The sequence below is a fragment of the Tupaia chinensis genome, unplaced genomic scaffold (assembly GCF_000334495.1).
Source record: "Tupaia chinensis unplaced genomic scaffold, TupChi_1.0 Scaffold000047_1, whole genome shotgun sequence".
Classification (NCBI taxonomy): domain Eukaryota; kingdom Metazoa; phylum Chordata; class Mammalia; order Scandentia; family Tupaiidae; genus Tupaia; species Tupaia belangeri.
In genome coordinates this window covers 7,233,748-7,248,431 of record NW_006159505.1, presented here as the reverse complement: position 1 = coordinate 7,248,431, position 14,684 = coordinate 7,233,748, and the positions used below count along the sequence as shown (strand labels likewise).

At 47.4% G+C, this 14,684-nt stretch overlaps 1 protein-coding gene across 1 annotated transcript in view; it reads right to left on the bottom strand.

Annotated features, from left to right (window-relative positions):
- KCNQ1 (potassium voltage-gated channel subfamily Q member 1) overlaps positions 1-14,684 on the bottom strand; it is a 378,985-nt gene that overhangs the window by 92,104 nt on the left and 272,197 nt on the right. Inside the window, exon 14 of the mRNA XM_006141164.1 lies at positions 3,709-3,784. Within this exon, the coding sequence (XP_006141226.1) occupies positions 3,709-3,784 (76 nt within the window). The remainder of the gene's footprint in view (positions 1-3,708; positions 3,785-14,684) is intronic.

The following is a 14,684-nucleotide window of genomic DNA, read 5'->3' as shown; positions in this document are numbered from 1 at the left end:
CCGGGACACAACCCGCGGTCGACTACGTGGGAGTCCAGCGACATAGCCATTACGCTAACTGCTGGTTCCCACTCCTCCTTTCTTTAAGATGGGATTCTAAGCCTTCTCCTCCTTTCTATAAGATGGCATACTGAGCCTTGTCCCTCCCTTTTGTAAGATGGCATGTTGATTTCCATTCCTCCCTTCTGTAAGATGGGATGCTGAGCCTTGCTCCTCCTTCCTATAAGATGGCATACTGAGCATTGTCACTCCCTTCTGTAAGATGGCATGCTGAGCCCTATTCCTCCTTTCTGTAAGATGGCATGTTGAGCTCCATTCCTCCCTTCTGTAAGATGGCATGCTGAGCCCTATTCCTCCTTTCTGTAAGATGGCATGTTGAGCTCTGTTCCTCCCTTCTGTAAGATGGGATGCTGAGTCCTACCTTGCCCTGCTTCACAGAAAGGGAATGTGGATAAAATACGATGGTAGGTGAGAAAGACCAGGGAATCTTGTGCTGCTACCATTTCACCTTGCTATGATTGAGCCTTTCCTTACCATGCACTGATGGTGGCCCAGAGTCACAGCAGTCAGCCTCTGATAGACCAAAGGGCTTTGTGACACCCCAGGCGCTCCCAGTGAGATGTGGGGCAGGGGAGAGAAGGGGAGGTGGGGAAATGGTCTTGGTCCAGAGCATGAAGTGATGCAGGCCTGGCCCTGGCAAGCAGCAGGTCATCGTGTTGGTCCCCAGACAGCCTAGGAGCCCATAGGCAACTGTGTCCAGATGGGAATGGGCATGTGTGTCAGGAGCTTCTGCAGACACAAATGTAAAAAGCAAGTCTAGGTGAAAGGATGAGAGTGTGTGTACGCACATCCAACTGTGTGCCGGTCTGCAGGAGCACAGCTGGGGTGGGGCTAGTGAGTAGGGAGACCCCTGTGCCTTCTTCCCCAGCCTCGCCCCATGTAGGGCCAGCCCAAGACAGGTCAGCAACAGCCAATCAACACCTAGGACTGTGGCCTAGTGGCACCCAAGGCTCATTGAGACTATCTTGGAGCCACTGAGCTTCAGGGTCTGGTCAGGGCTCATGGGAGTCTTTGTCAAGTAGCTGCATGGGATCTGGCTGCAGAGACCACCTCAACTCTCTCTCCACCTCAACTCTCTCTCCACCTCATCTCTCTCCACCTCAACTCTCTCCTCCTGGTAGCAGCAGGAGCCTAAGATGAGCAGAGATACTGTTGGCCTGACCAATGGTAGATGTGGGAGTTGAAGGCAAACTTGAGGGTTAAGAGGCTCTGGTTCCTCAGGCCAGACACAGGGGCAACTGACCAGGGACTTATTGCCTGAGGCCAGCACGAATGGGATGGGGATGCAGGCAGGCACACAGGTCTATGTGAAGGAAGGAAAGGCATCTGAGATATGGGCTCGGGGTAGGGGACAGCCCCTGGAGCCCACAAAGCTCCTTACTACCAAAAGCTTCCTCCTCTCCCCAACCTCAGCTCCCCCTGTCGGGAGGCTTCCTGCTCCCCATCCTCCATACTGCCCCTATTCTAACTCCCAGCCATGAGAACCAGCTGGTGAGGCTGGAGGGGGCCCCAGTCCCTGCCTAACTCAGGAGCCTCTGTACCTGCGAGGGCCCCTCTGCTGCCAGGTTTATTCAAGGCTCTCCAATGCCTGGGGCACAGGAGAGACATGGAGAGTGGGGAGGTAGGGGGTTGGTGACTGGTTCCCAGAAGCCTTCTTGGCTACTATTGTGTTCCTGGTTTGTACTCGGAGGCAGAAGAGCCCCCGACGCCCCTCGACTGGAAGGGAGTGCTGGTCTTCCTACTGATGCCAGAGGCTGCCTTCTCACTTGAGCCAAAGTGCCAGGGCTCATTCAGGCCACAGTGTATGTTCTCTCAACCTGAGCTGGAAGCTGCCCATGTTGCTCTGGGAACCGAGCCAGCCCAGGAACGATGAGGGTATGCTCTGCTGGGTGCTTCCAGCAACCCAAGAAGCCAAGCAGCCACCGAGCACAGTACCACAAGTCCTAGTGGGTTCTGGGCTCTGCCCTGCACCCATGTTGGCGGTCATCTCAGGCTGGGACTGTTCTCACTCTGGAAGATTTATCATGACACGCCTTTCCACAATGTGATACCCTCTGGGCCACCTTGCAGCCTCTTTGCCCTTGGGGGGGCTGCTCTAACCAGACCTGACCCACAAGGGTGTTCTTGTATCCTTTCCCTGCCTGGGAGGGTGCTGGTATTGCCAGGAGCCAACTCCCTTTCACCCTTAGTATCTCCAGATCAGTTCCTTGTGCCAGTAGCCAGGGCAGTGGGGCTCTTGTACCATAAGAGGGAGGGACAGTAGTTACAGAATTGAGATGTCTTATAGATTGCCCCTTGCTCATTGCCAGCAGAAGTCCAGGCTCTGCTGAGAATGCATTTCCACAACTCTTATTTGAACAGAAGTTCTAGGCCTGACTGGAGCTTTGGCATGACTTGGTTTAGCTGAGTCAGGAAGGCCTCCCAGGGGTGTGGGTAGATGGTAGGAAGCAGAATGCCACCATGGGACTGTCATATGTGCAAATTATCACTGGAGATGGTGGCCTGCTCTTAAGCAGTGGGAGAAGTGTGGCCACGCAGCAAGGGCCTGGCCGAGGAGATCAGAATGGTGACAGTTGTGGCAGGTGCTGCCTGAGGGCTACTGTGGGTGAGGCCCACTGATGCCTGTACGTGCATCATCATGTGCCAGCCTCTTGGGCTCTTGTGGGAACAGCAAATGGGGTTGTTCAGGGTTGCCTGGGGTGAGGGTCTGTGTCCAGAACCCCTTCGGAGTCTCCAGGGCCCAGCTGGGTGGGTGAGTAGGTGGGAGGTCTGTTGAGGAGCTCTCAACAGCCTGGAGCTGGATGTGGGGGTACCACTAGGAGTGCTCTGAGGGATCAGACAATCACTCTAACTTTCCTGCTTTTTAATCTAGGCCTTCTGGAAAGAGAATTACCATGCCTAAGGGTACCTATTTCCCATGTCTACATACATGTATTCAAAGTGAGGACTCAGCTTCCCCATCACCATCTGGGGATGGTCCCCACTGTAGGAGGAGGGGAGCTGAGTCTGCCACTAACTGGCACTCTCTGAGTGTCTTGGACTCCTGGGTTTCTATAGGAGACTCATGCTTGGGAAGGGCCCTGACAGCTAATGGAAACAAGGGGAAACAGCTCTGCCCAGCATAGGAGGTTCCACTTCTCACAGAGGAGGGCCTGGTCTCCCTATGGTCCTCTTGCCTCACATGGGGTGGAGGAACCAGGGCAGGGCTTTAGGGTCTGGGGGACCTAACTTGCTCCTAGGCAACTCAGGCTGGCTCTGTACCCTCTCTGGTCACTGATCTAGTCATCTACTAATTTCTGCTACCTTAAACAACCCCTGGGAAAGTTGAGTGAGCCAACGGGGCTACTCCCTCTCAATAGTGATGAGGAAGGCCTTGACTCCAGACTAGGCCTAGGAGGAAGTATCCTTCATGGCCTGCTGTTTTGGGGAGAGAGAGCTTCCCCATGATGGAAAATGAAGCCATCACAGGGTATTAGCTGGGTGGGGGGTGGTGGTGGGGTGAGGTCTTGGGTAGGTTTCTAGGTAGCCAGTAGAGTGGAGACCTCAACAGCCTCCACTGGGGCAGGAGAAAGTCCTGGAGGGGCTTGTGCTGCTGTGGTGGGCTGCATGGGGGAGGCCAAGGGCAGGAAGCCTTGGCACAGGATTCACCTGGAATTTCTTCTTGGCCACAAAGTACTGCATTCGCCGAATGACCTTGATGGTGGCTCGGTGGTGCTCTCGCAGCCTGTGGTAGAGAAAGGAGGAGAGGGCGTGAGTGGCCACCCTGCTGGTCAATCCTCAGCCATACTGTCAGAAGTTCAAGTGCCCCTGCTGCATAGACTGACCCTTTCAGAAACAAGAATGTTTAACCCTTATGGGACAGAAAATTTCAAGACCATGTTTAAGTAGGGACTCAGGGGCAGGCCAGGGGCAAGAGGCTCTTAAATGTGGAAGGTTACATCCTCTCTCCCATGGTAAATGGGAAGAGGGACCTTGCTTGTTATTCAGTCAGGGGTCCAGGTTTGCAATGGCTATGCCTCTAACTCATGGCAGAGTCATGGAAACTTCTCTCTACCCTTAGTCTCTCAAGCTCCTCATTGGTAAAAATGGGTGACACGGTGCAAGACGTTGATGCCCAGGGCCCCTTCTGGTTGGTCCATTTGATAGCTCCCCAAAAGGTTAGCATTTGGAAAATGTATGGGCTCCAGGACAAATAATGAGGGCAAGTCACTACTTGATCCCCTTTTTTAGGGGGGCTACATCTTTTTGCCTCTAAAGTTCTTTCAAGAAACAAAGATCTTAGAGAAACATCATCAAAAATGGAAATAGAAGTGATTTCTTATATGTGCATAGAAAAAAAAAACTGGAAGAGAATACAGAAACATGGAAATAGTGGCATTTTTTTTCCTTCTCTGAGGCTTGTACCTGACTACAGCTTCTGCTGGAAACACCCAGAAAAACAACAGCAATTTGTTGAAGCTGTTTGAAGGCTTTGGAAAATGAAAAAGATTTGAAGGGCCAAGATCCCAGAGAGAAAGGAAGCAAACCAAGATGAGCCTGCATTTGAGCCTGTGCTTGGGGCACTGATCCCAAACAAGAAGCAAAGGGCTCAGTGGGGTAGGGAGAGAAACAATGGCGTCCAAGGCCACAATGAGATTCAGAGCACGAGAGGACAAGATGATGGTAACTAGGAGACCACAGAGGAGTGAGCGCCCTTTCACGTCATTTCCCCTGGAAATAAGCTGCACCTGGCGGTGGTGTTCAGGGAAACTGAGCAAAGAACATCTGCTCAGGGGTAAGCTTTTCCTCCTTTGGAGGAAAGCACTGGGATTTTGAATTTATCTAGAAAGGGGGCCTAGCAAACACCTTGAGTTTTTGGGTGAGACTTCTATAACTTTAATTAGAGCAAGGTGCACCGTCCAGTTTCCCTTTGCATGCTAAAAAAAAATCAAATCATCTGCAGGGAGATGATACTGTTGAGCCTTCACATTTTCTCATACACAAAAGATTGAAAATTAAGGACAAGGGACCAGCAGTTAGTGGAATGGCTACGTCGCTGGACTCCCATGTAGTCGACTGCGGTTGGAGTCCTGGACCCGGTGGCTTAAAACTCAAGCCAGGCGCGTGTGCGTGTGTGCCCAAGATCCCGAGAGAAGAATGGAGAAGAAGGGATTGCGGCATGGCCATCCTGCCTGGGGGGTGATTTCTTGCTTTCTGTCTCTCTGTTTCTCTCTGTCTGGCGAGCGCTTGCCAGAGCACGAGAGGACAAGATGATGGTAACTAGGAGACCACAGAGGAGTGAGCGCCCTTTCACGTCATTTCCCCTGGAAATAAGCTGCACCTGGCGGTGGTGTTCAGGGAAACTGAGCAAAGAACATCTGCTCAGGGGTAAGCTTTTCCTCCTTTGGAGGAAAGCACTGGGATTTTGAATTTATCTAGAAAGGGGGCCTAGCAAACACCTTGAGTTTTTGGGTGAGACTTCTATAACTTTAATTAGAGCAAGGTGCACCGTCCAGTTTCCCTTTGCATGCTAAAAAAAAATCAAATCATCTGCAGGGAGATGATACTGTTGAGCCTTCACATTTTCTCATACACAAAAGATTGAAAATTAAGGACAAGGGACCAGCAGTTAGTGGAATGGCTACGTCGCTGGACTCCCATGTAGTCGACTGCGGTTGGAGTCCTGGACCCGGTGGCTTAAAACTCAAGCCAGGCGCGTGTGCGTGTGTGCCCAAGATCCCGAGAGAAGAATGGAGAAGAAGGGATTGCGGCATGGCCATCCTGCCTGGGGGGTGATTTCTTGCTTTCTGTCTCTCTGTTTCTCTCTGTCTGGCGAGCGCTTGCGCCCTATAGCAAAAACCTCTCCAAAAGGGGGAAAATTAAGGGTAAGAACAGACCATAGAAGCAGATCTAAAGTATGTTTAATAGTCTTAAATACTTGTAGTTCCTCCCATTAAGAGATGGAGTCTCAAACTTCATTTGAGTTGATGTCATGACTCTATGTGATGGAAAGCATGCTGGAAACTGCCACTATGTGCAACTCACATGCTCCTGGAATGTGTCCATGGGAACAAGCCTGAGCTTGCTGGCTGGAGAGGGAAAGAACTGAGGTGGCCCAGTCAGTTGCCAGCACCAACTAGTAGACACGTGAGGGAGGCTGTCTTTGACCAGCCCACCGTGAACAAGCTGCCAGGTGAATGCAGGTGCAGGGATCACCCCAAGCACAGCTGGCAGAATAACTTCCTAACTGAGCCAAGTTCACATTTCTGACCTACACAGTTATGAGCAAAGAAAATAATTGTTTTAAGCCACTAAATTAAGATGTGGTTTGCTATGTAGTAATAGATAAATGATAAAGAAATTAAAACTGAAAAGTGGGGTACTGTCATGTCAATCCTAAAATACATCACATTGATTTGGGGTTCACGCACTGGGCAGAGTAATGTTAGCAGACAGGTAATAGAGCCATGGGGCAGAAGAAGATCTTCAGATAAATTAAATACATACACATGGGTGGGGCCATCAGGTGGTATAGTGGTTAGGGCACTGGACTCCTACATGGTTGACTATGGTTCAAGTCCTAGATCCAGTGACTTGAAACTTAAGCTGGGGGACCAGCTTAATGGCGTAATGGCTGTCGCTGGATTCCCATGTAGTTGACCACGGTTTGAGTCCCAGACCCGGTGGCTTAGACTCATGCCGGGTGCGTGTGCGTGAGTGTCCATCCCAAGAGGAGAATAGAGGAGAAGGGATTGTGGTGTGGCCATCCCCCATGGGGGGTGATTTCTCGGAAAATCTCTCTGTCTCTCTCTGTCTTTCTGGCGAGTGCACGCGCCTTATGGCAATAAACCTCTCCAAAAAAGGAAAAAAGAAACTTAAGCCGGGTGTGTGTTTGCCTAAATTATCTCTCCTCCAGGGTGTGGTTATTCCTTTTAGGGATGTGTCCAACACAGAGAGGCTTGCCACTGTTAGTCACCTGCCACAGAGTTAAATCAACGAAAGCCCTTCACTCCCACTACGCTACACTTGGGCCAGCTCACAACTCTTTCTGGAGCACCTTCATTTAACTCTGGAACAAGGAGGAATTTGTCAGCTTTGCCTGGGGGTTGAGATGGGAAGTAAACAAATAAGAGCTCCCTCACTTCCTTCTGGTGTCCTGGGGTGCTGCTCATTACCTACCCCTCCAGTCTGTGTGTCCTTGGAAACACACACAACTGTCCCAAGGCAAGCACTGAGGAGGTCTCTGAGACTGACCCATCCACAGCCCCTGTCTCACCAGCCTAGGTATCCAGGAGATAAACCTCTCCAACAGGCCTGGGAGTGGGTATGACAGGGGTGGGCTACCACAGGTTGTCTTCGAGGGCCAAGCTCGAGCTGTGCTGAGGTAGGCGTGGGACATTGGGGGAGGAACATATGAGATGAAGAAAGGCAGTGGGGGCTAGCCTGGCGGCATGGTGGTTAAGGTAGCTGTATCCTACATGGCCCACTACCTGGTTCGAATCCTTGACCTGATGACTTGAAAAACATACTCTAGGCATGGGGTGGGGTGGGGTATTTAAAAAACAAACAAACAAACAAACAAACAAAAAAACATACTCTGTGTGTGTGTGTGCGCACGTGCGTGTGTGTGTGTCGCACAAAAAATCGAGAGGAGAGCAGCCCCTGTCTCACCAGCCTAGGTATCCAGGAGATAAACCTCTCCAACAGGCCTGGGAGTGGGTATGACAGGGGTGGGCTACCACAGGTTGTCTTCGAGGGCCAAGCTCGAGCTGTGCTGAGGTAGGCGTGGGACATTGGGGGAGGAACATATGAGATGAAGAAAGGCAGTGGGGGCTAGCCTGGCGGCATGGTGGTTAAGGTAGCTGTATCCTACATGGCCCACTACCTGGTTCGAATCCTTGACCTGATGACTTGAAAAACATACTCTAGGCATGGGGTGGGGTGGGGTATTTAAAAAACAAACAAACAAACAAACAAACAAAAAAACATACTCTGTGTGTGTGTGTGCGCACGTGCGTGTGTGTGTGTGGCACCCAAAATCCTGAGAGGAGAATGGAGAAAGGATTGTAGTGAGGTCATCCCCTCAGGGGGTCCTTTCTCACTTTCCCTTTCTGTTTTTCTCCACCAAGTGTATTTGCCCTATAGCAAATTAGAAAGAAAGAAAGACAGATAGGCAGGTAGGCAGGCAGGCAGGGGGTCTTGGCACAGGCGTTGGGGGACCCAGAAGGCTGGCTAACCCCCACGTGGCATGAAAAGAGAAACTGAAATTGCTGTATGCCCACCCTCGCCCCTTCCCCCCCACCCCCCAGAACACAGGAGCCTCAGGGGCCTTCTAGACTTTTCCTTGAGCATGTAAGTTGGCAGACAAAAACATATCATGAACATGGTTCTCTGAACCTACTGGTATGTGGCCTGCTCTTATTTTTTTTTTCCTTCTTAATTTTAAAATAATTACAGTTTCTCAGGATGTTGTAAAAAAAAAAAAAAAAAAAAAAAAAAAAGAAAAGTAAAAGAGCACCCAGATGCCTTTTACCCCAAGGTCAAATCTTGAATGAGTGGAGCACAAGATCCACACCAGGAACCCGATGCTGGTAATAGTGGGTCGTCTGGAAAGTCATGAGGCATTTTTGTATAGAAAAATAGAAAAATACATCAGGACTTTCCTAATGACCTAGCATCAACAGTTTGTTTCTTGTTATTGCTGAATAGTGTCTATGGCATGGATGCATCACAGATTGTTCATCCATTTACCTGCTGATTGATGCCTGAATTGTCCTCAGGTTTTGGCTCATTGTCAATGAAATGTTTATAGTTATTCATGTACAGGTTACTGGGTAAACACGTCTTCATTTCTTTAGGATAAATGCCCAGGAGTGCAGTTGGTGTGTCATACAGCTGTTGCATCTTTACCTTTATAAGAAACTACCAAATTATTTTCCAGCATGGCTGTACCATTTTACAATCCCAATGGCAAAATATTGGTAATCCCATTTTTCTGCATCCTCATGAACATTTGTGCTTTCACTACTTTTTATTTTAGCTATTCTGGTAGGTGTATAGTGCTAGTTCACTGTGCTTTTTAATTTGCACTTCCCCATGACTAATGATGTTGAACATCATGTGTATCTTCTTTGTTGAAATGTCTCTTCATGTCTTTGGTCCATTTCCTGGCTGGGTTGGATGAGTTTTTACAGTTGAGTTTTGAGAATTCTATATATTCTAGATGTTAGTAAGTCCTTTGCCAGATAAGTGGTTTGTACATATTTTCTTCTATAGCTTGCATTTTATCTTTTTCTTAGGGTCTCTCATGGAATGAACATTTTTAAATTTAGATGAGGTCTATTTTATCAATTTTCCTCTAATGGATTGTGCTTTGGCAGCATGTGTGAGAACTCTGCTTGTCCTAGATCCTACATATTTTCTCCTATATGTTTTTCTAAGGATTTTATAGTTTCATGTTTCACATTTAAGTGCAAGATGTTTGTTGAGTTAATTTTTATATAAAGTGTGAGATTTAGGTCAAGGTTCTTTTTATTTATTTATTTTTTGCCTATGAAAACCCAGTTGCTCCAGCACCATATGTTGAAAAGGGTAGTCTTCCTTCATTGAATTGCTTTTGCGTATTTGTCTTAAAATCAGTTGGGCTTATTTTTGGGGGTCTATTTCTGGGTTCTCTGTTCTGTTACATTGATTTATGTGTTTACCCCTCCACTGATACCATGTAGTCTTAATTCCTTACTATTAATTCCTTGCTATTCCTACAATTGTAGGTCTTAAAATTGATGAAGTTATTTATCCTGCTTAATTCTTCTTTTTCATACTTATTTCAGCTATTCCAGAGCATGTGCCTTTCCATATAAATTGTAAATAAGTTTGTCCATATCCATAACAAACCTTGCCAGGATTTCATTAGGAACTGTGTTAAATTTATAGGCAATTCTGGGGAGAATTGAAATTTTTCCTTTTTTATTTTTTTGGCAAATCATATATCTTGTAAAAGAGTTACATTTGTAATATTTAAAGAACTCTTACAACTTAACAATAAATTAAGTTAATTAAAATATGGGCAAATCTAATTAAAATATTGAACAAATATTTCTCCAAAGAGGAGATAAAAATGGCAAATAACTACATGTAAACATGTCTAACATCATTAGTCATTAAGGAATTAGAAATCAAAACAACCACGAGATACCACTTTGCAGTCATTGGGATGGCTAACATGAAAAAGACAATTACAAGTGTTGGCAAGAATGTGGATTGCTGAGGGGAATGTAAAGGGTGCAGCCACTGTGGAAAATAGTCTGGTAATTCCTCAAAATTTTAAACATAGAATAAGCATTTGACCCAGACATTTCACTCCTAGGTATATACATCCAAAAGAAATTAAAACATATATTTACACAAGAACTTATACATGAGTATCCATAACAACCTTGTTTATAATAACCAAAAGATGGAAATGGCCTAAATACTCATTAGCTGATGGATAAATATGGTTTATCCATATGATAGACTATTATTCTGCCATAAAAAGAAATGAAAAATGAACATATGCCAAAGCCCTAAAAAACAGTATGTTAATGAAGAAGTCAGTCATAAAAGGTCACACATCCTATGATCCCAATTACAAGAAATGTCCAGAGAAGGCAAATCCAAAGACAGAAAGTTGATTAGTATTTGCCTGAGGCTAGAGGGTGGGAATAGGGAGGGACTGCTAATGGGTGCAGGGTTGCTTTTGGGATGATGAAAATGTTCTAAGCTATATGGTAATAATGGTTGCACAATTATGTGAATATACTAAAAGCTACTGAAGTGTACACTTTTCAAGGTGTGGCCAGTCACCCCAGATCATTTCTGAGAGCAGGAGTTACTTGATGCTTTGCTGGGAAGGCTTCAAAGAAAGGGAAGGAAAGCAGGCAGGAAGGTTTTTTGTTTGCCTTTTTTTTTTTTTTTTAAGCCAAAAGAGCACAGGGGCGGGGGGAGAAAAGGTCACACATCCTATGATCCCAATTACAAGAAATGTCCAGAGAAGGCAAATCCAAAGACAGAAAGTTGATTAGTATTTGCCTGAGGCTAGAGGGTGGGAATAGGGAGGGACTGCTAATGGGTGCAGGGTTGCTTTTGGGATGATGAAAATGTTCTAAGCTATATGGTAATAATGGTTGCACAATTATGTGAATATACTAAAAGCTACTGAAGTGTACACTTTTCAAGGTGTGGCCAGTCACCCCAGATCATTTCTGAGAGCAGGAGTTACTTGATGCTTTGCTGGGAAGGCTTCAAAGAAAGGGAAGGAAAGCAGGCAGGAAGGTTTTTTGTTTGCCTTTTTTTTTTTTTTTTAATGCAAGAGAGCACAGGTGCAGGAGGAAGAGAGTATGAGAGTGTGTAGGAATGGAGGTGTAGAGAGGCATTTTTGACAGGATCTCATTATGTCACAATTCTCCTTCTCCAGTCTCCCAGTTAACTAGGATGACAAGCACACACCACTGTGCCTGGCTTTTTTAGGTTGGGCTGAGAACCAAACCTGGCCCTCCCATGCAGCCTCAGCTACTGCATAGCTATCCTCTCCCACTTGTGCCACTTTTACTGGGCCAGAAGTGAGGCTTGGAGAAGTCCTGGCCTTCCTGGTTCTGCCTCATGCAGATGCCTCTTCTGGAAAGGATCCCTTTCTCAGGGTGGCTCTGGGACCCTGGCAGGTGACCTCAGGAGTGCAACTAAGGTTGGACTCATTCCTTCCCAGGCAGAAACAGAGGCCTCATAACTCTTCGTTTTGGCTCTAACTTCACTCCTCGAGCCTTAGAGTATGGCTTCCAGATGGGGCTTTCCAAGGGACAGATCTTATGACTTTCCCCCTATAATCCTACCTTGACTCCCATCCATATTTCAGAGTTGCTTTTCGGCTCTCTACAACCTGGTCAAAATGAGACAGAAACACTAGCTTTCAGCTCTCAGGGAGGGTCCCCAGTTGCTATGCTTTCTCTCTTTTTTCTAGGTTGTTGCACCACATGTAACACTAAATGGGCACCATTTTTATATCTTTATAAGATTGTTTCCATACCAGCGATCTACAAAGTGAGGGGAATCTCTTGCTGGCCTCTAACCCTGGGCCAGCCAAAGCAGACTCCTGGTTGGCAGTGAAATTCTGCAAGGATCTCAGAGAAGGAAGGACTTAACAAAGAAATGAACTCAACAAGGGCAATTCATTTCAACATATTCAAAACTGGAAAAAAGGAACCAGTTGTCTTTGTTCCCCAGGATCAAGGTACTTCGGTCTGAATGTTTGTGTCTCTCCAAAATTCACACGTTGAAACCTAACCTCCAATGTGATCGTATTAGGAGGTGAGGACATCTGGGAGGTGATTGGGTCATGAAAGCAAAGCTTTCATGAATGGGATTAGTGTCCTTATCAAATAGGCCTAAGGGAGTTTGCTTATCCTTTATATTATCCTCCCTTCACGTGAAGGCACAGAGAGGGTACCATTTGTGAAGCAGAGTCCTTACCAGACAACAAATCTGCCACTGCCTCAATTTTAGACTTTTCAGCCTCCAGAACTGTGAGGAATACATTTCTATTGTTTATAAATTACCCAGTCTGAGGTATTTCATTACAGCATCTTGAATGGACTAAAGCACAAGATATTATATTGGCTTCTCAGACACCACCTGGCACAAAAATCAGATAAATAAGCTTCTCAATTCCTCTTACCCACTCAACTCAGTTTAATTCAGATCAGCTTCACTTAACTCACTCAGTTTGAGTTCGGTCACTCAATTAAGCTAAACTTAACTCAGTCAATGCAACTCAGTTTAATTAAGTACAGTTCCAGTCAACTCAAGTTAAATTCAACATAATGCAGCTCACGCCAAGCTCCTGCTAGGGACAGAGCCTTGTGGTGGAAATAGGGAGGAGGAGAGCCAGTATGTCTTGGACAGCTTCTCAGGATATGGGGAGGACAGTACAGTTCAGCATAAGGCTTACTGGAGAGGAGACAATGCAGCAGTGAGATCTGAGAAAAGTACTTCTTGCTATGCATGTGGGTATCTGTTATAGCCCAGGATGTAGCCATCTGGGGTGAAAGACGGTAGAACTGAATAGGCATCTCTGGGTGCCTTTAGTCCAATGGTCCCCAACCTCCAGGCTGGGGACCAGTACCATGACCTGTTGGGCACTCCACCATTCCCCAAGGCCACACAGGGGTGGGTGGATGGTGGGTGAGGCTTTGTCTGTTTGTAAATGCTCCCCATCACTCTCATTGCCTCCTGGCTTCAGGAGTGTGGTCCCTATCATTTACATGATTGTTTCATGGTATATTGCAATGTGGCAGTGGTGGAAATGGGGTGGCACAGAGGACGAGGTGTGCTTGGGTTGTCCTGGGATCAATGCTCCTCCTCCTGGTCCATGCAGATATTGTCTTCCAAGAGGCTGGTCCCTGCTGCCAGGAAGGTTGGAGACTATTGCCTTAACCTATCCAATGTGGCCCCAAAAACAAATAAGTGAGCACCACCAGACTTGACCTGAGGACTCAAAGAAGACGGCAGTTTGGGGGAGGGAGGGACTAACATAGAAGGGCTTTCCAAGGAGTTGAAACAAACCAGGAAGGAGCCTGACCACTGATGAGGACAGTGTGGCTCAGAACAGGCCTGCCCTCCGGCCCTCTTTATCAGATGAGACACGGCCATGGAAAAGACAAAATGCAGAGACTCTGGGAGAGTTAGGAATGCCCCAGGTTCCAAAAAGCACCACCTGAATCTCTAATCCTGGATGAGGTCAGAGGATAAAGTGGTGACAAGGCCATGTGTGTGAGGCACCTGCCTAGTTGCACTGTGGTCTGGCAGACAAGATGGGTATTCATTGAGCCATTCCACAAGTCATAGCTTCATGACCGTTTTGGTGCACATTTGTACTAGAGAGTGTGGGAAAGTGCCTGTTCAAGGAACCTATCATCATTTGTGGGGTCAAGTAGGCATCCTCTAGGAGAGACAAGAAGGGGAGGAGGTTGGGCTGAATAATGATGTGAGAGGTGGTAGTTAACAAGGAAGACAGCTTGATTAAAGCCTAGAGAGCTTACCTGCTCAAGTGACAGAAAGCAGGTCAGCGTGGCTGAGGGGCCCAGTGAGGCTTTCCATGGCCCCCACCAGAATAGGACACATCAGACCTTAACAACCAAGACAAATAATGCCAACACCAACTTCAGCCAGCACCCATCGTTTTGCTAGGGATATTTCGTCATTCCATTGACCCAATGGGAGAGGCATTGTGAGCAGCTCATTTTGAGGAAGAGAGACTCCAGGCTCAGAGAGGTCAAGCCCCACCCCCTTCGCTGGTTGTGCAGTTGTTCCCGTCTTGCCCCGTGCACGTCAGTCCTCATTATCTGTCCGGCCGACCCACACAAGGGAACTGGGGACTGACAGCGGCTTTTATTAAAAACTGTGGTCATGCTTACTGAAGGCTCACCTGGGGCAGCCTGTGAGGTAGGGGGTCAATGCCTCATTTGAAAGGGGGGGTTTCTCAGGAAGCACATTCATGGCTCCATTTGCTGAAGGAGGGGTGGCCTTACTGTGGAAGTGGACTATTAGTTTCAGGGCCATATCTTCAGTCCCTCCTGGCTGCCTTCCCTGCTGAGACTGTAGTCCTTGCACAG